The following is a 25661-nucleotide window of genomic DNA, read 5'->3' as shown; positions in this document are numbered from 1 at the left end:
GTTACATGTACACAAATAATAAATTTTTCCACGCAATATTTGAGCAATAGGCTACTTGATACTTTACTTGCTTCGGGTAACAGCAATTCTACCAGAGTAAAATGTTTCAGTATTCTTCTTTCCTCTGACAGAAAGATATTAAAAGATGAAAAGGAAATAGAAGGTTGAAGGGCAGATTGCAAAGAAATGAGGATAGGCTACGCATAATAGCTGAGAATGGTATGGAGATGAATAGACATCAGATAAACCAGAAGATAGATAGATAGATAGATAGATAGATAGATAGATAGATAGATAGATAGATAGATAGATAGATAGATAGATAGATAGATAGATAGATGTGAAAGTTGAGTCAGTTGTGAGATAGAGGTGCAGGAGAAAGACAGATGACCAGCTACAATACACAGGGAGTGATAATGCTACTGTGCACGCTCCAGCAAACAGCTACATGTAAGCAGTGGATTTTCTGTCAGGGCGACTTGGAACGAGCGTCAATCCACACTGGGACAAGACCATTACCAGGATCACTGGAGTGAAAATGGAGCCCATGTTGGACGGCCTGTTCCCAACCTCCATGTACACAATTTTACACAGTCACAGAGAGGCTCACAGACACACAATGTAACACACACAGCCAGTTCTGAGGAGTTAGCAAAACATTGTTAGACTAAATATATAGACAAGAAAACATACACACACTTTAACAATGGAGCCTCCCACAATCCTCCTACAGTGCCTTCAAATTACAATGTCAAAAGTAACGCAGATCCTTCTTAACAGCCCAAAGCCCTGCTTAAAAAATAAACCTCTCATTATGAAGTCATCACACTTGATTTATCTATATTTTGCCTTCTTTAAAGTGGAATATGGTGTTTTAGCTACTTATCTTATGGTAAATATCTGGTCATTTGGGTGCATGGCTTTGATGAAAATCTGATATAAATATCACGCACGGAAGAAGTAGGATGACGAAGAAAAAGAAGAGTCATGACTTTTTGGATGCTTTTTTGGCTGCTTTGGAAAGTAACTAAATTAAAGTAGGAGAGGAGAGGAGAGGAGAGGAGAGGAGAGGAGAGGAGAGGAGAGGAGGCAACTGCCAGATATGCTGTTGCAATTTTGATAATGTAAGTAGCTGTTGTGCCTCGAATAAAAAATACTTTGAGCAGTGAAAATGACAATTTTCACTATGCTAGATGTTCCTCCATGCAGGTTTTTCATTTAATTACAGGAACCTATATTATGAATTTTATGCAAACATTCATTCAAATCTATAAAACCTTCCAATTGCTTAATTTGGCATTCACAAAAATCACATTAACTGGAAGTGATATAGACAGGCATTAGTCTTATATGTCCCATCTTCATTTTCATCTGTCCCATTCTGTCCCATTCCATTATGCATGCAACTAGCAGTGGGAAATGACTAAATGTTATTCAGCTTTTGAAATATAATGTACTTAATGAGAGCAATTCACCACGCTTAAGATAAAGTGCATACATTCTGTACAAGTATTAGTATTTTGAGGATGTTTTGTTATACTTTATATCTTTTCATTAATGCTCTTATATCTTATGTAAAGCACTGTGAATTGCCTAAACTTAAAACCTGCCTTCAACATTTTTAATGTACTTTTTAATGTTTAATGTCTTCGCTTTATTAATATGCATAATGTGCACACAGGGATTTCTGTATGAAAATGCAAACTCTCGTGTCATTTTGTCTTTAAATCGGACCATCTGCCATGCACACTTTTCGGTCTGATATCTGCCACTTGCTTTATACATGAGACCCCTGAAGAGAATGAGAGAAAGGAGAAGATTAGGTGTAGAAACAAGGGAAGAAATAATAGGATACAGTATTTGAAATGGGGAGACTGGGGGAAGGAAAAAGCAATAGGGGGGGAGGCATTGGATAGAAAATGTGTTGTGGAGCCACTGCAGCAACAGTTGAGCTGAGGAACTTCAGGGCTCTGCAGCAATCTGTCTCTCTGAGCTTTGCTGCACTGGGGTGTGGTGTGGAGTTATAATCATAACACAACTGAAACAACTGCCTTTATTGGACATGCATGTGAGAAGACAAACCCCTGTCCATATACACAGAAATACAATGCATGCATACACCCCGGGTGGAGGAAGTGTTGAGATCTTTTAAATAAGTAGAAGTAACCTAATTGTGAAGAAAAAGAAGAAGAAAAAATCCAATGCAAGACTTCAACTCAATTTTGAGTAGAAGTTGTTATGACGGAGGCACACTTTCCCCACCCAGATTTATCCTGTCGGTCTGGGGATTGAACCGTCGACTTCCCGGTCACAAGCATTTGATTGTGTCTGATTATTATCATATATGCATTAACTGTATATTTTCATATTGACTCTACAGAATATTTCCTCAAATATTGATTAGTCATAACAACAAGATGTGTAGGTCAAGACAACAACTACGAACCAATCACATCTCTGTCACAGCAGTGCACTAGTGTGAATACCATGAATAGCAACATAGTGTTTGGACCAGAAATGCTTTGCTTGGATTAAATAAACTAGTTTGGTCCGATCTTCAGGAAGGATAAATCATGCATCCTCCAGTGCAGCGCTGCCTCTCCGAGCTGTTTATGTCAAGTGTGCTGGTATAAACCTTTTAAACCTTTTATTTGGATGTAGGAGTTCCAACAAGTAAAATGCGTAGAAGAACATTTTAGGCAGGTGCATGAAAGCCAGCAGTCGGCTAAGATCAAAGTGTGTTTTAGTGCTGAAAATATGTGTTTTAATCACTTTTACAGTCCAACTACCAAATATCACTTGGGCCTCAGAGTGGGTTTTGAGGAGCAGAGATAGTGGTGAAGTGAAGCATAAAGTGAAGTCAGTAATAAAATGTTTAACACATCCAAAAAAAAAGGTCTGGGTTGAAAATATTCGCAATTATACATTCTTCCCTAAATGTGCACAGGGGCTAACAAAAGGCAGAAACAGTTATTCATTGTTTATTTGAGTGCACTTTGGGAGGGGTCAAAGTCTATTTTTTATACTGCTGCAGCATCAAAGTGTTTATTTTGGGTCCAGATTAAGCATGGAGGAGGAGGACGTGAGCTTAACAAGCCTCACTGCTCTACTAAAACACAAGCTCTTATTAATGCAAGGTGACAAGAGGTGAAATCAGCACTGACGCCTGAAGACCCGTTTTACATCAACAATGACTTTCTTTGTAAAGTCAATTTGAAGAATAGTTTGATCTGTTTTATGTCATTTCCTTTATTTTTTTTATTTTTTTATTGATATTTTAATTAGTTTGTTTTGCTCATGGTACCTAAAAACCTTTGATTCTAAATGAAAAAGCAACTAAACTCCACATCATCAGTTTATTCCACCCCCGACGGGCCCCGGCACATTTTGGACTGCACCCCATGCTATAAAATGTTAGCTTCGTGTGGCCACTGGCGTAACCGTTTGAGGAAAGCAGAGCCGTGTGCACATGTTTATCTCTTGGCTCTAACCACCTGTCACAGGTGATGATGGAAAGTGCCATTGAGGCTGAACAGTAAAGGAAATAGGAAGTGCTGTTGATGAAGCACAATACTAATACAGTAGAGGAATAGAATGGCCGATGGAAATGGTTGTTTGGGTCATTCAATTGCTTGTGCCCTTGAACACATGGCTCTTCAGTGGAATAACTTATAATAAGTGGTACAATGCTATTAGTAGGTGTGTGTGTGTGTGTGTGTGTGTGTGTGTGTGTGTGTGTGTGTGTGTGTGTGTGTGTGTGTGTGTGTGTGTGTGTGTGTGTGTGTGTGTGTGTGCTTTGTAGTTACAGATTTAGGTATCAAGTGGTCACTTGTTCCACCAAACAAAAACACAAAGGGCTCTTGAGCTGTGTGGTAATATTCCAAACATCATCAGTGGAGCTAACAAGGTCCCTGATGAAGGTAAATACTTGGTATGAGTAATCCTTCTTTGTCAGCACTTGTCTTTACATAACACATGAACAGCGTTACTTAAAGGATTAGTTATGTGAGCGTATGACAGTTTTTCCTTTAAAAATACCTTTCTCCATCAACATGGACCTTCGTTGTGGAGTAAATTATTTAGTTTGATGACAGAATGGTGGAATGCATCTCTACATTCACTCAAATTACAAGGCGCTTGTACTTTACTTGAGTATTTCCATTGTGTGTGCACATTTAATCTTCCACTTCACTACATCTCAGAGGCCAACACTGTACTACATCCACTACATTTGTCTGACAGCTTTAGCTTTTCAGATTACAATTGTTCATCCCCTTCCTGTCCAGTGAAAACCATTTATCTCCAAATCTGATGAGTGTTACTGTGAATGTCTCTGATAAACCCAAGGATGAGGTGTTGCTTAATGAATTGAGAATGTTCTGCTTATTTTTTGTCATACATTTTCTGCATTAATGCTGCAGTCCTATTTATACAGAAACATCATATAGTGTATAACAGTAAAACACTGCAGAGAACATTTAACTAAACAATAGGCTACTTTTACCTTTGATAGGTTAAGTATATATCCAGAAAATAAGTAGTCTGGGATTGCCTCCACACGGCTCTCACAGACCATTCCCCAACTCAACAAATACCGATGCTTCGTCGCGTCGATCAGCGCCAGATACCGACGCACAAGGTACTCACATGCACGAACATGGACGAGCGGCAGAACCATATCAAAACAAAGAACAGAGAAGCTCAGATTGAAACACATACAGAAGGACTTCATTCTCTGCTCCGGATGCCATTACTTGTCTATATCTTCACATAGCAATCATTTGTTAAATGCTCTATTAATGTTCGGTATATCAGGTACAGCCTTGTACAGGCTCATATACAGCCCCTTTAAGTAAGGTTTTGAATGCAGGACTTTTATTTGTAGTAAAGCTACTTTCACAGTGTGGTACTGCTAATTTTCTTTAAGTAAAGGATCTGAATACTTCTTTCACAACTGCTTATATATATATATATATATATATATATATATATATATATATATATATATATATATATATATATATATATATATATATATATATCCTTGACGTTGCACCCGTGCCGCAGGAAAATCTGCCAGATGCATGTATTTTTCGTTTCCTTCCGCTTTCTTTGTGTTGGAATTTTAAATTTGGTGGATTTATGAGGACTATGGTTAACTGCTCCTCATATCTCTGCAGGGTAAATCCAGACAGCTTGCTAGACTCTCTGTCCAATCTGAGTTTTCTCTCGCACGACCATTTTGCAGCGGCTCTGTGCGGAGCTTAGCACCGCCCATGACGATTCTGATTGGTTTAAAGAAATGCCATTAACCCAGAGCACGTTTTCCTCCCATGCGCTAACCAGACCCTCTTTCAAAGCACTTTGGGGGAGGGTCTGGCCTAGCAAGACTAATATATAGTGTGTGTGTGTGTGTGTGTGTGTGTGTGTGTGTGTGTGTGTGTGTGTCTCTCTGTGTAATACATTTACTAGTATTTATTATAGTATTGTTTATTCATTGTTCTATTCACATTATTTATGCTGTTGGCTAGCAATTATGGTTTTAATGTCTTAATGCACCGGTAGCTGTGTTTTCAGTAATGCTGTACAAGCATTTTTTTTTTAAATAGATTTTATGAAGGTTGATGTGCCAAATATTTATTGGCCACCACCTTACATTAGTGTCACTGGCACTGATTATTAGATCCACGGTGTGTGTGGAACGGACATCGCTGCTCTGTGCTATTTGGCATCTTGTCTACATGATTTCAGATTTCCCTCAATTATGCAAAATGTCAGCTTTAAACATTTCGGGTAATATAAACAAGTACTTGAAAGGCCTTTGTGTATGTCCTCTTCTTTTTTTCCTGTCTTGCTGTATCCACTCTTCGCCTTCAGTGAAGCTGCAGTCCATAATATGATGAGCTGAGCTGTCGTTAACTTAAATAAGAAAACTTGATATTGCATATTAATTCCCACAGCTGAATCACGTATCAAAGGATATGATTCATTTTTAATTTTGCTTTGCAGCAGTTTCCACACAACACACACAGCAGCAGCAGACAGACTGACAGCAAAACAAAAACACAAACAGACGCTTGGGAGGTGAGAAGCAGTGCAATGGATGGGACACAGAGGGGGTCAACGTACAGTTATAATGAGTGTATAATGTGTGTGTGTGTGTGTGTGTGTGTGTGTGTGTGTGTGTGTGTGTGTGTGTGTGTGTGTGTGTGTGCGTGTGCGCTATAAATCATTGCACTGCTGCCTGTTGTGATTGCCTGACCTAGTGTTGCAGCACATTACCACCTTAACAGCTCTGTGGTTGGATTTATTTGTTGAGTGCACACACACACACACACAACACACACACACACGTGTGCACCCAGACTCATGTACACAAACACACACGTTTAGACACAGACCCAGTGCACTGTCTCGCTCACAGCTGGGTGAAAGTGTCTCGCTGTCAAATGTATGCAGGCTGAGAATGAATTTTAAAATGGGGAAAACAATTTCACCAAGGCTCATCCAGTCTGCACCGAAACATCAACCATTGTTTTGTCACTCACAGGCAAACTCAGACAATACCAAAATTCATGATATATTTTATAATTGGGGTCTCAAACTCAATGCATTTTGCAAATTGAGACTAAGGGACCCGTTCGGTATTTATGGAATGGACCACTGGAGGAAAAAAAATGTTTATTCTTTGTTGAGGGGAGGATCATCCTTTTGTATTCATGATACAGCAAAATTTCAAAGTGGCTTGTTTGGTGCATATTTTTCCATGTAGCTCTTAGTCTCGGCCCCCGCTACCAGATGGGTCTAAGCCATTATTTGGCTGTGGGGCAGGGGGAGCACTGCCCTCCTGGTGGCTGAAACGGGTAATTGCATTGTTTAAAAAATGAGTGGAATAATTACGCCTGGCTGGCATGACCAGATATTTTATAAATATCTTAAATAACACAAAACAACTAAATGGTGGTAGGTAGTACATCTGATTTAATATACTGCTTTAGTAAGCAGTTAGTTACTTACTAACTTAGTATTTGAAGTAATGCAGTAATGCAGGCAGTGTGCATTTAGTTTCCATGCTTTTTGTGTTTCCACAACAACGTTAGTGAGTAAATCTACTGAAATGGCCACCACACCATAACAGAGGAGTGGGATGCATCAGATCAGAATGCAGAGGTTTAGTCATGTATATCATGGCTGTAAAAAAATAATGGGAATCTGTATATTCTGCTAAGCGCAAACCAGTACAGAAGGTATCGATGAATTGTTGGGGGAGGGTCATGCCTTTTTTCCAAATCGTTTTGGAGGGTCATAGAACAATTTTTAATAGTGAGGGGAGGGTCATGTCTATTTTGGCTAAAGGTCCCTAAACTCCTCCAGTGGCCCCTTAAATAAATAATGAACAGTCCCTGAGAGTGAAAAGAACGCTAGTTTCATATCGTTTTTATTAATGCCTCTACCCGGGTCCGATTTTTCGCGTGAAGTCACAAAATGATTTGTGGCAGGTAGATGGCGCTACAGAGCACACATTCTGACGGGTCACAGATTTCGGCATAACACCGGAAAATCCTGTGTAAGTGTATTCAGCTGGGTAAAAGGTAGCAGGAGATTTCTTTAAACAGGTCTAATTGTATTTTAGTATTATTTAAGAAGTTATCTGTTGTAGTTATGGCTGATACTGGGGCAGGTCCATCATGGAAAAAAAGGAAATTAAACGAAGAACAACTAAAAGCTAAAAGGGAAAGTGAAAGACAATGGCTCTCAACAGATGGAGACAATTACAGGATTGTAAATGATTCAAAAACGTCCCCGAATTGGCCCTCGGGTATGTAATATGTCTATTTCATTCATAAAATAACTTTACAATTCACAATGTGGTTGTACGTCAGTAGCCTAGATTAAATTAAGTCCTCCTTCCATTTAGCATGGACGTTTTCCTTTTAGTCCGTGTTTGTGTTGGCCTACTATTTTCTTTTCCCTTGCCCCCCTGTAGTACGCTATATTAATCTAAAAGTTATTATGACGTTGGTTGCTACAACAATCTCTTAATGCTTTGGCTCGTGACACAGTGAGAGTGATAATGTTACCCGGTTTATCTCACAAGACATCCAAAGTAGGCTAACTTACCGTATGCAACACTTGAAATGCAACAATGCATCTGTAACATATTCTCTTATTGTAAATGAATGAGTTTCTGTCTGAGCAAAATATTCATTGTGACTATATGACCTCCTGGTAATGCTAACTCAGTAATACAGTGGTCAATACAGCACCATAAAGAAAATACCTTTATGACGGCATGTGTGGTAAAAACACTACCACTTTTGTCCAAAGCGGCCGCTAGAATCAATGCAAACTGAAAGTTACATATAGCCACTTTAATATGAAACATCTTCCACTCGGTTTGCTTTGTCAGTTTGCTTCCACTTGTGTCTTTTCCCTGACTTTGTGTGCAAGGTGCTGCCTCTAAAATGTGTGTTTTGCGTGAACACGCTATACTGTCAGGGAGATTGTGCTGAGTCAATTTAGTTTTTCTTGAAAGACAATTATGATGGGAATAAATTAGAGAAATATGACCTGGGGAGCAAATGCTGTATTAATGATTAATGGATAAACTGATTATCTCTAAGCACTAACCAGGATAAATCTTCCAACAACTGGTCAGAAAACCCTTTCACGCACCTTGAAATAGGAGTTTTCTAATAAGATTGAACATCGACAACCACATTATTTTAAACACCATCCCAGTTCAATTCTAAAAGAAGCAGAGACTCAAGAATAGTCCAAAGGTGTTAAAACAAGCCCTAGAGAGAAAAAATAAAAAAGAAAGACTCGCTCAGACGATCATTATCCATTTAGCATGGCCACAGCTCTCAATGGCAAATCAGCAGAATTACAACAGCTAAGGCCTTCACTCATCAGCGCCTCCTTCTCTCTTGTGTACCTTTTTCCCTTATGCTACAGCGGACTGTCCTTTACAGGCTCCTTTATCACTAGGCTCTGGTCACATCCATGCAGTGGTTAGATCTGTCGTTACTGTCTTTGTTTTTCCGAACATAGCCTTCTACTGTACTGTCTCTCCTTATTTCTCACATTCTTATTTTGCTTTGTGGTTGGCACTGACCCTTTTTCCGTCCTTAGTTAAGAGACACTTCCTTGGGACTATGCCATTGTGGTACAAAAAAGAGGCACATTTGCAACAATTCAGCTTTTGTCACAGTAACTGTGCTTTTGTATTAATGCTAAATGAGAATTATTGCAATGCAGGCAGTAGGGCACTTTGGCACCCCACCAAAATCACAATTTTTTGGGAATACTGAAAAAGTTTAAAACCATTTAGTCTTATAGGCAACATGTAAAAATTGTACAAGTGGTACAATAAATATTGAGATCCTCTATTTAAGTAAAAATATACAGTAGCATAATCTTTTACAAGTAAAAGTCCTGCATTCATAAGTACAAGAAAGAATTTGCAGCAATTTCTTTACTTGACTTTAAAGAGGACTGGAAAATAATGATTTCTATTATCTTATTTATTTACAATCGGTAAAAAAAAACTGTTTTCATCCAGGAAGGTCAAAGTAAATGGTCAAGTGAGCAGAGTTTCAGTGTCTTGCTCCAGGACACTTCAGCAGGACAGATGCTTGCCAGCTGATTGGAGGCATACCCATGTCACTTCTGAGAAACTTCAAACAAAAATGCTGAATCTCTTGTGACATTATGACCTGCATGTGATGAAGACAGCCAACCAGAGTTCAGAAATATCTCCCAAACCACCGCTGAATTCAAGAATAAAGCCTCACATGTAATTGTTTGATTCAGGGAGGAAAATGTGCCAAGAGCTGCCATCTTTCATCATGTTATGGGTGGCTCAGTGCAGTATAACACTAATGAGTGCTGATGTCCACCGCTATCCTGTTCTTCTCATCCTCCCCTGGAAGGATGAGAGGGGATCCGGTAATGACAAGATTTTAAAGGAGCCCCCTTGGTCCGACTCTTAACACCCGATAGGCTGGCCGGTCACACCCAACACACACGGCGTCTCCCTCTCTCCCTTTTCCCCTCACACACACAAACAGAAATCCCTGTTCTCTGTACTAGAATTAGCCATCGGCTGCTCTCCAGTCAGATCCGCTCAATATTCCACCCTTCCAAAAAAACACCCTCTCTCTTCTCGTTGTTCACTGGAGGCCGCACATTGCCACAGTCATAGTTGTGTCACAGCAATCAATCACCCATCAATGTGAAACGGCTACACCGATACAGAGAAAATACAACAACTGCACTGTAATTCCCCCCCAAACTCCTCCCTTACTATCCCCCACACACACGACACCATCTGTCCTTTGGAATCTCCATCCTACTGCCTGACCTCCATCCACTCTCTTTCTCTCTCTTTCTTCATCACTATGTCCATTGCTTCCTCATGGATGACTACAGACATCACACCCATGATCATTATCAGTCACTTGATTCATTACCCAGCTGGTGACCTTCTAACACATATGCAGAAATATGCAGACACACACAGGTCCATTCACACATGCAGACATTTACATTTGCATTGACTTGCACACATGATGTACACGCATGTGCTACACAACTGAATATAAAGACCAGATTTCCTATTTTTTTTATCATTTCAGTGTTTTTTTCAATCCATTCTGTACGTGACAGTGTTGGGCAGCAATGTATTACTCAGTCACCTTTTCAGTAATGCGCAGTGTAAGGACATTTACCAATATTTGAAATTTAACAAATAGATAACAGTTACACTCAAATACTTTGAAATTGCTTGTGGCTTGTTCATTGTCTTGCTGGGAGTTTTACGGAGAGTTGATCTCAGTTTAGTTTCTGCATTCAGATGAGGAAATGTGCCTCCCACTAAAGTTGTCTCATTTACATGCTAAAGTTAGCTACCAGCAAATCTAAAAATAAGCTTTTGAGTTGTTGTTGTTGTTATTGTTGTGGCTGAGTAACAAGAGTAATGTAACAAGGAATGCAACTTAGTATTTTTGGGGTGGAGTAATTAGTAAAGCAATGTAATTACTTTTTCTCATAAGTAATATGTCATGTGTAATTGATAACAGTTTTAAAGTAAGTTATGTTTTTCTCTCAGAATTTTAAATTGTGTGATTGGATGTTTCTTGCCAAAATAGCTCTTACACATAGCACATTAGCACATTACACATCTCTTGACATAGCTCTTAATAAGCTGCTATATAAGTTGGTCTGAAATGTCTAGAATGAATCTAAACATTTAGATGAGACCTGGAAAGCTTTGTACACATGCAAAAGCAACAAGGACTATTTTCCTTCTGAAAATAATCATCCATCCATCCATCCATCCATCCATCATCCCTTCCAGATAATCTTATGAAACTAAATGCATCAATATCATAATGATTGTTGGAGACATCATCATCATCATCATTACCTATTTCACTGCTCATTATCAACACATCTATCATCTACTCATTAATCATCACTCCCTTCTGTGCCCCAAATCATCCATCCATCCTTCCACCCATGTTTTTCAGTTCATACCTGGAGTTGGTCATATCCGTCTGTCCTCCCTGACTCTTCTCCAGCCCGAGCTTGGTGAAAATCCCGACCAACACCATGATGGCCACCACTCCACAGATAATATACACGATCATGTGGGTCCGATCCTTGTCCGGTTCCTCTTGGACCTCTGTGACGGTTGCCGCTGGCCCCCCGGTGTTTGCCCAGACGGGTGTGTCATAGTTGGAACAGGAAGTCTGGTCCAAACTGTGGACTTTGAACTGGCAGCAGAAGCGATAGAAGCAGGAGCCACAACAGAACAGGTAAATACCTGCGTTACAGTTGAAGGGCGGGTCCCACTGGCCCATGACGTCGTAGTAACCCCAGCAACGGTTACCGCTAGTTGGAGCTGTTTTGTCCTCTGGTGGGGCATCTGGTGTGGGTGTTGCCAGCGCAGCCTCTGGTATCATAGAAGGGTCGGTTGTCTCGTTGTTGGAAAAGAACTGGGCCAAAGCCTGACCTGACGGCCAAGAGTTCAGTCCACCCAGAGAGGTCAACCCTAGGAGAATGGCCAGGGAGAAGCTTACCAAGATAGGATGCACGGAGGTGGCCATCTTGGACTTACTCCAGTATCTTGTGGTGGCTCGGTGCTGATGTGTATTTTAATGATAGTAAAGCTCCTAGGTTTAAAAAACAACAACAAATACACAGAAAGTTAAATATCCTTCGTGTCCAGAGATTTCCATTATAGTACTGTAACTGAATGAATCTGTGCGCTGTTTAAGATTAGAAATCATTGAGATAACAGTTTTGATAAATTGAGGGGGTTAGCCCTATATGCTAGGGGTGGGGGGAAAAAAATCGATAAAACATAGTATCGCGATATTTTTCATGGCAATACTGTATCGATACACAGACGCCAAGTATCGATCTTTTATGATATATGTGTTGGTCAGTCTGCTTGACATTCCCATTTTGCAGCAATAAAATTGAAGTGAGATGAACAGACAGAGAAATGTATCTTTTTAGATAAAACAGATGTTGACAAAATGTTCCTTTGGGGACATCATTTGAAATTGGGAAAAATTTGAAGTTTGAAAAAAGGTAATACATTGCAATATATCGCAGAATATTGCAATATGTCTAAAATCGCAATAATATCGTATTGTGACATAAGTATCGGGATGATATCGTATCATGAGGCCTCTGGTGATTCCCACCCCTACTATGTGCATGCCTGGAAAAATAAATAAAGTAGCATTCAATTAGCGTTGTGGCAAGTTATTACTGCACACGGTTACAGAACATGGAATTGACGTCAAGGGGCAGAGGAACAAGTGAGTGAAAGAAATCAATCTCACATCTTAACAGGAGTGAATGAGTCCCCTGTGAGCAGGCACTCATACACACAGACGCATCACAGTCCCTGGCAGATCTGTCCTATGTGTGTAGGTGTGTGTTTATCAAAGCAGATAAAAAAACAAATCAGGATTATGTCACCTTTCAGAAAGCCATATGTCATCAGCAGACAGCAGAGGCGGTTGTAGACAAATCCAAATCCTGGTGGCTTGGAGGAAATCTAATTCAGGAGGGCGTGTTACCTACGAATGAACTTGCCTCTGGCATTTCTTGCATTAAGCTCCCCTGCTGAGTGGCTGGATAATCCGTGAAAAGTGAGAACTCTTGGTTCCTGACGGCGCTTGCAGAAAAAGAAGGCAGATTCCTCTCAAACTTGAAGATAGTCACGGGCTCCCACATGAAAGGCTTTTCACTTCGGAGACGGACTCATATTCCTGAGTGGATAACAACTGTAATGCTCAACGCTGGAGTCAAATCACTTCTGATGTCCTGGAAAAAAAAACTCTGACCAGAGTGCTGTGTTTTCCTCTGGAGTTGTCTGTCTCTCAGAGCTTAACTCGAGTCTATCATCACCCTTCTCTCAATGTTGCTTTTCAATAGAAGGTTTTTTATTTTTGTGGTGGGCATCTTTTTCGCTACCACCTTGCTCCACGTTGGTGAACGTTACTCTCTCCTTGAGGTGTGTGGATCCAGTCTTTTAGGAGTGATATTAAATATTGAGCTTTTATTTTGTAAAGCTTGTGTAGGATATCTCCTTCCTATTTCCAACCAAAGACCCAACAGGTAACAACAGCTGTGCAATATTCTTTAAAACATTACTCCAGGCTCTTGTCAAGCTGAAATCCTTGATTACAGTCCAAAAGCTCTTGCACCTGAGGAGTGTTTTCTCTCTCTCTCTCTCACTCACTCACTCACACACACACACACCCACACATACACTCATTCAGCTCAAATCCCCCTTGTGACAGTGCTCTGTCAGTGTCAGTCTGTAGCTTTTAAGCGACACACAAGGAGTCCAATGGCTTTTGTTCTGGCCGTGTGCAGGACTCCTGTTGCTGCGTGCTCACTCCACTGGAACTCCTCCTCTCCGTGGATCCCAGGGTCTCTAACAGACCCAGGACACCAGCTGTGTGCTCTGTCTGTCAGCCTGCTCAGTCCTGCCCTACAAGTGCAAAAACTAAACGGGAGAGGAGGCGAAAGAGAGAGGGGAGGGGGGCTGGTGTTGTGATACTGAATCTGTGATCTTAATGTCTTAGCGTTGCTGCATCCAAGACTCAAGAGAAGCTGTAAAAAAAAGATGCTGGAATACTTGACCAGAGTGGAGTGTCACACATAACGGATTGTGGCTTCAAAGGTTTTTGTCTCTCCTTCCTTGGCTTGCTTTTGGCTCAGCTTTTGAGCATGCCTCTTTGTTTAAACTCTCCCTCTATCCTCTGTTTGATATTTCTTTTGCCTCTTTTGCTCCCTCACAACTTACCTCACCCTTTCTTCTCAGCCCGAGCAGAGCTGTACGGGCTTTTGTCGTTGTTGAGGAAATATCAGCGAGTGGGTGAGAGCCGGTGGACTGCCCTCTGCACTTTCAGTGTCGCACTTGTGCAAGCCTCACTGGAATAATGCTCCCCCAGCCCATACGGACGACAGAGACAAGTGGAGATGCGACAGCCAAACGTGGCAATGAGGGCAGATCAAAAAATATCCAGTTTTCAAAAGAAGCCCCCTTTGGAAATATAGGACTGTCTGCAGCAGAAACTCGTTGTTGTTTAACAACTCAGTTGCCTTTTTTTTTTTTCTCCAAATTTGCATTAATGTATTTTTTGGTCTTTTTTTTCCCAGTCTGAAAAAATCTCAAATCTCAAAGCATTAATATGCAACAGTTTTTAGGCACATGCTGCATATTATCTCCCAATTTTTCATGCAATGGATTTTGCTGTCAATTCAGTCCTTGTCCGGCTTCAGCTTCTTTGAAAACAGGCATAATTTGATATATATGTATAGGAATTTTATATATATATCATATGTATGTGTTTTCACTGGTGCTCTGCTTGTGGGATGCTCCAAACAGAAGTGGGAAGAGAAAGGAGAAGCAATAAAATGCTTTTTTTTTGTTTTTTATTCCATCCTCTCCCTTTGTTGTTGCTTCTTCATCAGTGTGTATTCCCTTATTTCCTCGCTGCCTCAGTCTGCTCAGTGCATCTGTATCCCGTCTGCTAGTGATGCTCGCGCTGCTGCTACTGCTGCTGTTTTCAACCAGGACTGGATGACAATGTCCCCCCCACACTCACTCTCTCTCTCTCTCTCTCTCTCTCTCTCTTAGTCACTCCTCCCTCTCAAACTCACTCCTCCTTCTCTCACTCACTCCTCCCCTCCCTTTTGGTCTCTCTCACACACACACACACACACACACACACACACACACACACACACACACACACATCTTTTGTGCCCTAATGAACGCAGCTCTTGCCTACAGACTCTCCCTCTCTCTCTCTCATTATGTGTCACTGACACTCTCTTCTCCCAGTTTAGTCCCGAGTCCCACGTTTTTCTTCTCTTTTTGGCTTCCAACTATTACAACTCACTCCTTCATGTTCACTCCATTCCTTTCATCTGCTTTTTTACGCATTCATCACCGTTTACCTCCTGTCTGTCTAACCTGTTCAGTTTGCGTGTGCATGTTTTTATGTGTTTCTGTGCGTGTGTGCGTGTGTGCGTGTGTTTTTTGTGCCTGTGCGTAATTACTGCGCTAATGCCTCTGCACATCCCCGTCTTTGTGGGAGCATGCCTTAAACATGTGTGATGCTGCAGTCTTTAAGTGCTGATTTAGGGAGAGGGAGAGAGGGATGGAGGAAGAGAGAGAAAGAGGGAAGAAGGAAGCAAGGGTGAGATAAACAGAGAGGAAGAGGGAGGCAGGAAGAAAGGGAGAGGAGGAGAGAATTGGACAGCGGAGCAGCTGCCAAAGAGAAGGCTTGACAGAGAGTAGCAGGGGAGGGAAAGAGGAGAGGAATTATAGCAGGGAAGGGAGGGGGATTAAGAAACACAGGGAAAACAACTGGAATAGGAACTGACAGAGGGATAGTGGGAGAGAGTGGGGGATAGGAAGAGAGTGCAGACAGGTAGGTGAAAAAAAAAAAAGAAAGCTATCTCAAGGGAAAGGGACATATTGGACCTGGAGAGAAGAGAGAGGGACTAGTCTTCAATGACAATTCAGGAGGGTAATATAGAAATAGCCAAGGTCCCAGAAAATTCCCAAGAAATTGACTGGAGAGAGGGTTATACATTTTGAATAATCCCAGATATAATGTTGAATGTGAACTAGATTTTGAAGACGAAGAAGTATTGCCTTTGGGTCCGACTATGAACCGGGCAAACCTCATCAGAAAACACTGAGGGGGGAAAAAGCAGCAAAGGAAACGCTGCTTAATATTTTATTCTGTTTCTAAGTGGCTTACATTATATTCACGTTTTTACATAAAAAGCTTAAAAGGCTTTTCTTTAATTTCCCTGTCTCGCTCTCCTTTTTTTTTATCTTTTTATCTTTATATACACTCCAAAGACTCTCATGCATTTGAGCCACACTGTCTTTTTGTTGTTGTTGTTTTTGCTGCAAGTACCCCCCAGCTCATCTTCTCTTGCTGTGTGTACTCTGTCCAACCCTCTCGGCCTAAATTCGCTTAAAATCTTTGGCAGAGTGCATCAGGAGTTATGTCAAGAAATACACACGAGCATACTAACGGCATTCCCACAAACATTGCAAGCCGACACACACTCCTATGACTTCACACTGCAGTTCTGTGATGTGCCACAAATCAGCTAATCCTCCTCCTTCCTGCAGACTGACATTAAAGTGTCTTTGGCACATTTACTGTAAAGGAAAGCAGGTCATTCATTTTGAAATGGGAATAAAAGTTGTGGGGAATAAAGAGTGGTTTACCACCATCAGAAATGCAGGACAAAGAGAGGCAGTGAGATGTGGTAGCAAAGGGTGTTGGCTGAAAATCAAGATGGGAAGGAAAGAGGGATTAGATGGATGGAGAGGAGGAGTCCTAAGGGAGAGATGGAGGGCAGAGAGTACAGATTGGGAAATCTGTCTTAAATCATATCTCTCTCCCGCTCGCCCTCTGCTTGGCTGTGGTAAATCGCACATTATCCACTCTCTGTTCTGTCATGTTCTTTTTTGCTCTCTTTCTCCTGCACATTTAATGCAGTAGTAATTTCATATATTATGCTATGTTCACACACCTAACGTAGAGCAATTCTTTTCATGCAGGGCGATTACATACAAAGTCAATGCAAAGACGCAAGTAGATGCAAGTTTGCGCAAATGACCCGACGCAAATATGCTGAATTTGCGTCATTGAGATTTTTTAAAACTTGTGTTGCCTAAGCCTATCAGCATTGAGATTTTCCTGACGTCACAGACATTGTTGAATCAGATATGGAGGAAAACGTTGTTGGTATCAACATGGAGCCTCTCCAGCCTGTCTTGAGCGAGCGGATAAACAGAAATGATCCAACAAATGCATAATATTTTGCATTAGTAATAAAATTTCACATACCCGCACACTTACAAAATGCCTGGAAACATGCACTCCACTCAGGGAGCTATACACATGCAAATACACACTTGGTGTACCTAAAGGTATCATTAATACATTGCACTTCCTTTCCTCTCCTCTCCTCTCATTAGATCTTACTAAGTTTCCTCAAAGCCAATCTCATTCTCACGCTTCCTCTCAGTCACCTGCCTCGCTGCCACTTCAAACCATATCCCCTTTTTCCCTTCACTTTGTCCTTCCTTTAGCCTGTCTCCATCTCTCAACTCATCTTCCCATCCTCCCATCAAACTGTCACCCGTTGTCTCGAAAATCCCAGTGTATGTGCCACGCCTGTCACTCCTTTTTGTCTCACTCTGTGGAACCGCCTTCCGTAAGCCATAGCTGCTCATCACCCCTGTACTCTCTGACTGTCACTCAATATAGATTAGTTCAGGTTGGAGATGAAAACGGATGTAGTTATGTGAGGGTTACTCAGACATGGCCATGAGAGATGGAGAAATTTAGGAGAAAGTGAAAGTCTGAAAGCAATGAAATTGGTACCAAAATAACAAATAAAGAGATAAGATAAATAGCTAACAAGGGAAAGGGGGGGAAAAAAAGACATAGATCAGGGGATTAGGTTATAGTGACATCTGCAGGGTTGATGGATGTCTGCGGTTGTAGGAGTGTTTTTCTCTTTTTTTGATTCACTGCCCTGTTCCGCATGGCTCCGAGCCGGTGCCCTCCCACAACCTCGTCCTTGACTGCAGGGGCCAGACATTGTATACCTGCCATTGATTACACACACACACACACACACAGGCACACACACACACCAGAGTTTAACGACATGGAATTTTATGTTTATGCCCTACGCTGTAGTTACGAGTGTTTGTGCCCTGTTTGTGTCTGTGTGTGTGTCTGCGGCCTTATTTTATTGCCTTTATCTTCCTGACCATGACACTGGTATTTTTCACTGCAAGGACCAAATTAAACATGTTGCTGACTCTGTTAAGCAGGGCAAACACTGTACGAAGGAACAGTATTTTAGCCCCCGAACTAATTTTAGAATGTCTGCCAAATCGGTTGTCATTTGACGTGCAGTATGATGGGGTGAGGGGGGTGGGGGGGGTCACAATGCCTGATAATGCCCTGTGTAATCAATTTTCTGGCTCTGAAAATGTGTTGTCCTCCTTTCGTCTCACTTGGTTGAATTAAATTGTAAAATTGACAAAACCAACGGGGGTTCTGTGTTTATGTTCAGTGTGAGCAGCCATGTAGTAACCGGCCAATTGAGCTGTACTAAGTGAGCGTTCAGAATGTTATTGCAGTGTTACGCAGTACAGATCGGACAGCCGGGATGGATCGGTCACTGACACTGTCAGGTAATTCTCAACAAGCGTATGTCCAAAAACGACAATTCCTTTAAAACAATGCCACTGAAAGGGTAGGAATTAGCTGACTATGTCTGGTAGTGTAGAATTCCAGCCACGTATAGATTTGCATTATATATTATATTATCTCGAAAGGTTAAAGATAAAAATAAAAAGTTTCTAAAAGTAACAATGTCTCACTTCAGGTTCAAAGCTGCTTCCGGGCTCTCATCATAGCAGCTCTCTTAAAATAAAAGTTTAATTTGCGGATGAATTCCGCCCCCCCCCAATGCGGGCCAATTGGATCTAATTTCCAATTGTGGCACTTTTTGTACTGTGATCCCTCTTTGTCTGCCAACCCTCTTAGCTTTCCCTCTTCTTCAATCAAAAGAAAGTACTCAAAGAGCTCACCCTGCCTAACCTCTCTGTAAGGCAATGTGGGTCAGTTTGATATAAAAATTATCTATTGGGTGTCTTGAATTAGTATTGTATTTAGTGTATAGTGTATGTACCACCCTTTACTTCCATAGTATGTTTCTCTTATGACTCTATGATCATTTTTAAAACTACCCCAAATGCCCTTCCATTTGCGGTATTATTGACTGCTGCTAATGTATTTATGTATTGATGATGCTTTTTAGGCATTTGTTAACCAGCCTATTCATTCTTGTCAGTCCGCTGTATCTAAACAGCCATTTAGTTTGATGATGGCTAAGAACATACTCGATCTATCAGCCGAAATATCACCTTAACCAATCAGCTACTGAGCCAAACAATTAACAAACCTGAAAGCACAGCATAATGACAATTATCAATCATTTTCCATCACGTCCCAAAAAAAGTTGCTCCTTGCTATCTGCAGCACGCCATTCATGCGTCCACACTCTACTCTCGCTTCTCTGTGTCTTCTAAAATGTGAATGGTTGTCTGTGTGCAAGTGTTAGCCTTGTAACAGACTGGCATCCTGGTCATGGTGTAGCTGGTCAATGTGTGCTGGGATAGGCTCCATCCCCATGCTACTGTGCACAGGATAAGCAGGTATAGATGATGGACGGACAGATGGATGGAAATCAGCCAGAGATCAGCACAAAGGAGCCACCAGGCTAGATAGCTAGCCGTGCAGTCAGCCAGCAGTCATCAATAAAGGATTATCCGACTGCATCTCCGTGGGAGGTCCATGTCATAATTAGCTGTGTGTCTCAGTTTCGGGACGGCGCAGTAATCCAATCAGCCAGTCAGAGCTGAGATCTGTCCTCAGAAACAAGGACAGAGTGAAAAGGGATGTAGAAAGAAAGAGTGTGTGAGAGAGAAGGCTCACCCAAAGGTGAACAAATAAAGGTGGAGGTGGTGTGGGTGATATGGGGAAACATATAAGGCAGGAAAGGAGCTGAAGGAAAGAAGAAATACAAAAAGGAGGTGCACAAATGTCAGGCATGAACGGATTATGAGACAGTGGGTCCCTGGCCACAGACATGTAGAAGCCCCCTCAACTCTCCTGAATAAAAGAAAGACCCACAAATTGATTGTTAGAATTTTGCATATCTTTGTGGTCAAATTGTATCTCTTTGCAGTTGTGTTGCATCTCTTTGTAGTTGTTTTTGTCTCTTTGGAGTCCTTTTGTGTCTCTTTGTAGTCCTTTTGTGTCTCTTTGTAGTCGTTTTTTGTCAATTATTAGTCATTTTGCGTCTCTCTGTAGTCATTTCATGTGTCTTTGTAGTCAATTTGCGTCTCTTTGTAGTCTCATTTGCATCTTTGTGGTCATTTTGCACCTGTACTAGTTTTTTTGTCTCTGTCGTCTCTTGTCACTTTGCAGCTCTGTAGTTATTTTGCGTTTCTTTGCATTTCTCTTTTTGTGGATGTTCTGTCTCTTTGTAGTCGTTTGACTTTCCAGCAAGAAATGTTAACGGTCACTTTAAACAGATGTTCTGGCAAAGAGCCCCCTGACGCCTTGGGCCCCGGGCCTATGCTCGGTAGATGATGTCAGAAAGTATAGGGAGAAAGAAATGAAGACAATCATAAAACCCAAACAGAAAATGAGAGTTGGAATGCACTAAGAAGACCTTGTTGATGCAGAGACACTCACTAACTTGCCCTCGCTCGCTCCTTCCCTCTCTTTCTGATAAAGTTCTGTGACACAAAGAGGATTTGTAAAATCCAGTAGGCTTTTATTGCAGCTCACTGATCTGTGCATGCACGCGCGTACATGGAAGTGTAAAGCCTTTAAACGAACATCTTTGATAGCTACAGTACAGTGTAAGATCTATATTTCGCACATGTAGTATTCCATAATTAATCTCTTGTTCATTTTAAACGATCTATGCAGACACCACTTTGGTTTAAGTATGTGTCTTGTGTCCGTCTGTGTGTGTGTGTCCGTCTGTGTGTGTGTGTGTGTGTGTGTGTGTGTGTGCGTGTGCACTTTGAATTTGTAGATTTCAGTGGATTAGCCTAGTTAAGGGCTGATGTTTTCATCACCAAGGCTCCCAAACTTGTGGATGACTCAAATTTGGTCCAGTACCGCTGATGACGTCACCATTCATCTCACAGTGCTTCTCCCGAGAGCTGTTTATCCAACTCTATATTTATCATTTTACACTTAAAGAAACGCACTCCGTATGCAGTCCATTACATACATGCCATGAAGAGCCCAGGAGCACCTCTAAGCTTAGGCTGTAAACAAGAGATAAGCCTATATATATTTTATAGCATGTAAATACGTGACATATATTGGAAAGCAAATTGCCTCTGGGAGGATATATTATTTCTGATCTAATCTTAAATGTTCATGCTGAGATGGCAGTATCAAAGTCAGGGCTTCCTTTTTAATTTGACTCTTTAAACTTCTTCAAAGGGAAAGTCGAGTCAAGAAGGCTTATGGCAACGCCTGAGTTACTGGAACCTCTTTTTTTACTTGAGGAGTGAAACTGAGAATATTTAATGCTTGATTTTGTAATCCGAACACTGAAATATTCAAAATTTGCCAAAATTATTAATTGTATCCATTCAAATATTTATCCAGAGAAGTACGCCATTCATAATTCAGTTGGACAGTCCTGATTTAGCCGCCATATGTGTGTAATTAGCACTTTTTGTCTGCAAACTTTGCATGCATCTCATGTCAGTTAGCAAAAGGAGCTGGAACAAGTCGGTTTCTTATTGTTAAAAAACAATGACGACCCCTTATAGTCTCCAACAAAGTGCTGCGAGAGCACATAACTCCTCCAGTCTAACACATTCAGCTACTCTACCAAGAGACTTCTCTTGTTATTGGCTTAAAAAAGAAGCACTTACCCAGGATAGAAAAGATAACAGTCCAGGGTGGTGGCACATTGTGTGCATCAGAGATTTATTAGAACCACAAGTGATTTTGTGGTCCTGGTAAATCCTTGCTGTTAACAAACTGCACATTCCCCCCCCCTTCTTTGTCCCACATATAGTAAGCTTTGAAAAGAGAAGACTGGTTACAGTAAAAACTCCTTGGGTCAAACTGAATTAAACATACAAGGTGTTCTCTTTCATATTCCAGACTCTTTAGCCTTTCAGAGCTCACTGCGCACAGAAGCTAGAAACGACAGCTAGGTTTTCTTCGTCATCATCAAAGCCCACTGCAGTGACCTCATTATCCCTTATAATTTCCAAAGCTCTTCTGAAAAGGGTTTATCACAAAATCTGTCTCCGCCAGTCGCAAACAATCTAAATCAAAATGAGGTTTTCCAGCTACAGAGAATATCCTTGTACCTAGAAGAGAAAAATGGATGTTACTATTAGATTTGATTTACACTCAATTACTCTGCACACAGCAGTGCCCTGAATATCTGAATACATCTTATTGAAGTTTGCTTCTTCTTCAAACTACACACTTGTAAACCAGTTAAATGATCATAGGACATTTAAACATTTATTTATTTTACATTTATTACTTAGATAATTCAATACACAATTAAAGTGAGAACTTGTAAGACTAGCTTTATCAGTGTTGATGTATTGTTCAGTGCATTGCTGTGACATTGAACCTTCACCGAGTGTCTATAATTGACCCCACCGAGACATTTCAATCTGACCCCAGTGGCTGTTAGCCTCACGCCGGGGGGTTGTATCAATTACATGCACAAGTCCATTTATATAAAAACATATCAGGTTCCATTATTTCTAGCAGTAATTGCTGAGGCAACAAAGCTCCTGACCAGATGAGGATATATGCAGGTAGGATGGTTTGTTGTCACATGAATAGATCAGTATGATAGATAGTTTGCGTTAGCAGGCTAACACTTGTTAATTAGCCCTAAACCCAAAGTACAGCTGACCTTGTTGGGAATATCGTTAGTTTTGCAGGTATTTGGTCATAAACTAAAGTACCGGACAAATTGAAATTGATCATGGCACTTAATGAAAAGTACAGGAATCACCAACATTATGACAATTGATCCTGGTGGGATTGTGAATACCTGTGGGAAATTCCTTGGCAACCAATAGTCATTTCACCAAAACCCAGAAATGTAAACCTCATGATGGTGCTAGAGGAAAGGTCAGTGGATCGAAGTCAGTAGGCTTAATCCTCTGGGAACGTCGAATGATTAAACTAAACTGAATGTCAATCCATCCAATAGGCCTAGTTGTTGAGATATTTCCTGAAGGACCAGGCAACACTGCTAAACAAAAAGGAAAACAAAAATCATCTTTTTCAAGATAGTTTTATTGTATTCCATTTACCTGAATGACAGGTATCCTTCCATGTTTCTTGGCTTTACAATCCTGGGGTTCGTCGATAGTTTCGGTGAAGTAAAGCCGTGTTTATGGTCGACGCAACAGGAGTCTTGCTGTAGATTAGGGCTGCACAATATATCGTTTTTTGTTATCGTCATTGCGTAATATACACATTGCGAAAGGCTGCGTAATATTGCCAAAGACGCTCAGAGAGTTTTTGTGTTAGTTGAAAAAAATATCAATAGATAACTGCACTAAAACTGCACTAGAATGACTGTAAAATGTTACAGTTGTAGATGACTGAATGACTGTAAAATGTCATTCTTATTTTAGTGGTGCCTTTTATATTTAATTTGATGTATAAATTGTTCAGTAAAATGTTGGAAATTATTTTCCTTCATTTGTTCTAAATACAACCAGCAATATGTTACTGAAAGCAGCAAAAATGCAGAACTGAGTACACTTAGTTTATTTATCGCAAGTACTATCATTATCGCGATATTCAACGTTATCGCACATCGCATATTTTCCTCATATCGTGCAGCCCTACTGTAGATATCTACACCGTAGGTTTTGATTAATAGATAAACATCTAATTTCTCCCACTGATATCACCACAGCAACACTAGACCAAGGTAACATGTGATCAGGCCGGTTCATGCTTTCCTTACACTTAGTTGCCAGTTTATTTAGGTAAACCTAGCTAAAACTAATACAGTCTAATACAACAGTCCTGTGGTAAGTCCTCGCTTAACGAAGGTTATAATTATTTTGTCGGATCTGTTGGCTGTTGATTCAACCATATGGTCATTTTGGATGGATGTCATTTGCGGTGCTGTTGAATTGTATTGCGTTGAACGGATCTGTGTGGTTTTTTTTTTAAGTGCTCATACTATGCTTTTTGGCTTTTCCCCTTTCCTTTATTGTGTTATATATATCTTTTTTGTGCATGTTATAGGTTTACAAAGTGAAAAAGCCCAAAGTCCACCCCAAAGGGACTTACCATCTCCAACAGAAAACACTGTTCACAAACTGCTCCAAACAGCTCTGTTGTAGTCCAGCCTTTACTTCGTGACCAATGTGTCACTTTGTAACACATGTTATAATGCTCGCCTAGCTGCTAGCGTGGCACGCCCTAATACTCTTCAACTGACAAGCTAGCAGTACTTACTGCGCATGTGCGACTCCCAACAAAGATGGTACAAAAGTGAGATGTCTCACTCTGTAGCTAAAACAGAGAGCTCAACACACAGGGTGGAAAGAGGAGCTGCAGCAATGTGCAGTACAACAAAAATATGGTGTTTTCTGAAAATTAAACCACATAAACCTATTCTGGTACAACCTTTAAATACAATTATGAACCTGAAAATGAGCATAATATGAGCACTTTAAATTGCCCACCCCAATTCTATCAATCAGGGTAAGCTAATTAACGTAGACACCTTTCTGTATATTGCACACGCCAGCTATTGCATGGCCTTTTGAGCTTACGCACGTAGCTGCCGTAGGGATGGTGTAACCCCTTAATGCAGTATAAGTAAGTATAAATAAAACTTAAAATTCCTAATTTACTTAATCCTCTCCGTCCCTTGTGGGACATAAGACACATTGAGCTCCCTCAGTTATTCCCTAGCCTTGGCAACACGTCGAGCCCCCAAGTTGAGTTGATCTTGGCTAGCTCATCTGTCAGTTCTGTGCCAGGCTATTTTTGGTCTTCCAGGTTTTCTTTTACCTGGAGGAGTGGAAATGAGAAAAAAAAATCTCTATTTAACTATTTAGGATATTCTATGTGATTACTTTTGAGGCCTTCCTTTAGGATTATATCCTCTTTTGAAAATAAATACAGTGGAAAACAATTGTTCCACAGGCCACATCTGTCACTCATAGGGTTCCTAAAGCAGATGTTTTACGAGCACACTCCGTTTCCTGACATCTCCCAGTGGATTTCAGTACACACACACACACACACACACACACACACCACAAAGAGAGCAAATACTAAAATGCAATTTCTATCAGACAAGTCATCAGAAATTCATTGCATTCAAAATGACGTGGACCAAAGGAGTGTTTGAGCAGACCGGGATGGTTTGTCTGAAAAAAAAAAGTGCTGATGAAGTGGCATAATTTCGTTGTTTCATCTGTTACCAATGCAAACATAATGTTGAGTATACTTTCCATGAAAGGAATA

At 40.8% G+C, this 25661-nt stretch overlaps 1 protein-coding gene across 2 annotated transcripts in view; it reads right to left on the bottom strand.

The window, feature by feature from the left end:
* LOC120574685 (protein shisa-9) overlaps window positions 1-14356 on the bottom strand; it is a 109315-nt gene extending 94959 nt beyond the window's left edge. For both annotated transcript variants that reach the window (XM_039825035.1, XM_039825036.1), the window contains exons 1-2: window positions 13000-14356; window positions 11542-12179 (exon numbers count right to left, since the gene is read on the bottom strand). In XM_039825035.1, the coding sequence (XP_039680969.1) occupies window positions 11542-12113 (572 nt within the window). In that variant the 5' untranslated portion in view covers window positions 12114-12179; window positions 13000-14356. The remainder of the gene's footprint in view (window positions 1-11541; window positions 12180-12999) is intronic.
* Window positions 14357-25661: the final 11305 nt, after the last annotated feature.

Source organism: Perca fluviatilis, chromosome 15 (genome assembly GCF_010015445.1).
Source record: "Perca fluviatilis chromosome 15, GENO_Pfluv_1.0, whole genome shotgun sequence".
NCBI lineage: Eukaryota > Metazoa > Chordata > Actinopteri > Perciformes > Percidae > Perca > Perca fluviatilis.
Note: the sequence above shows the minus strand (reverse complement) of the source record. Positions and strands in the feature narration are given on the sequence as shown.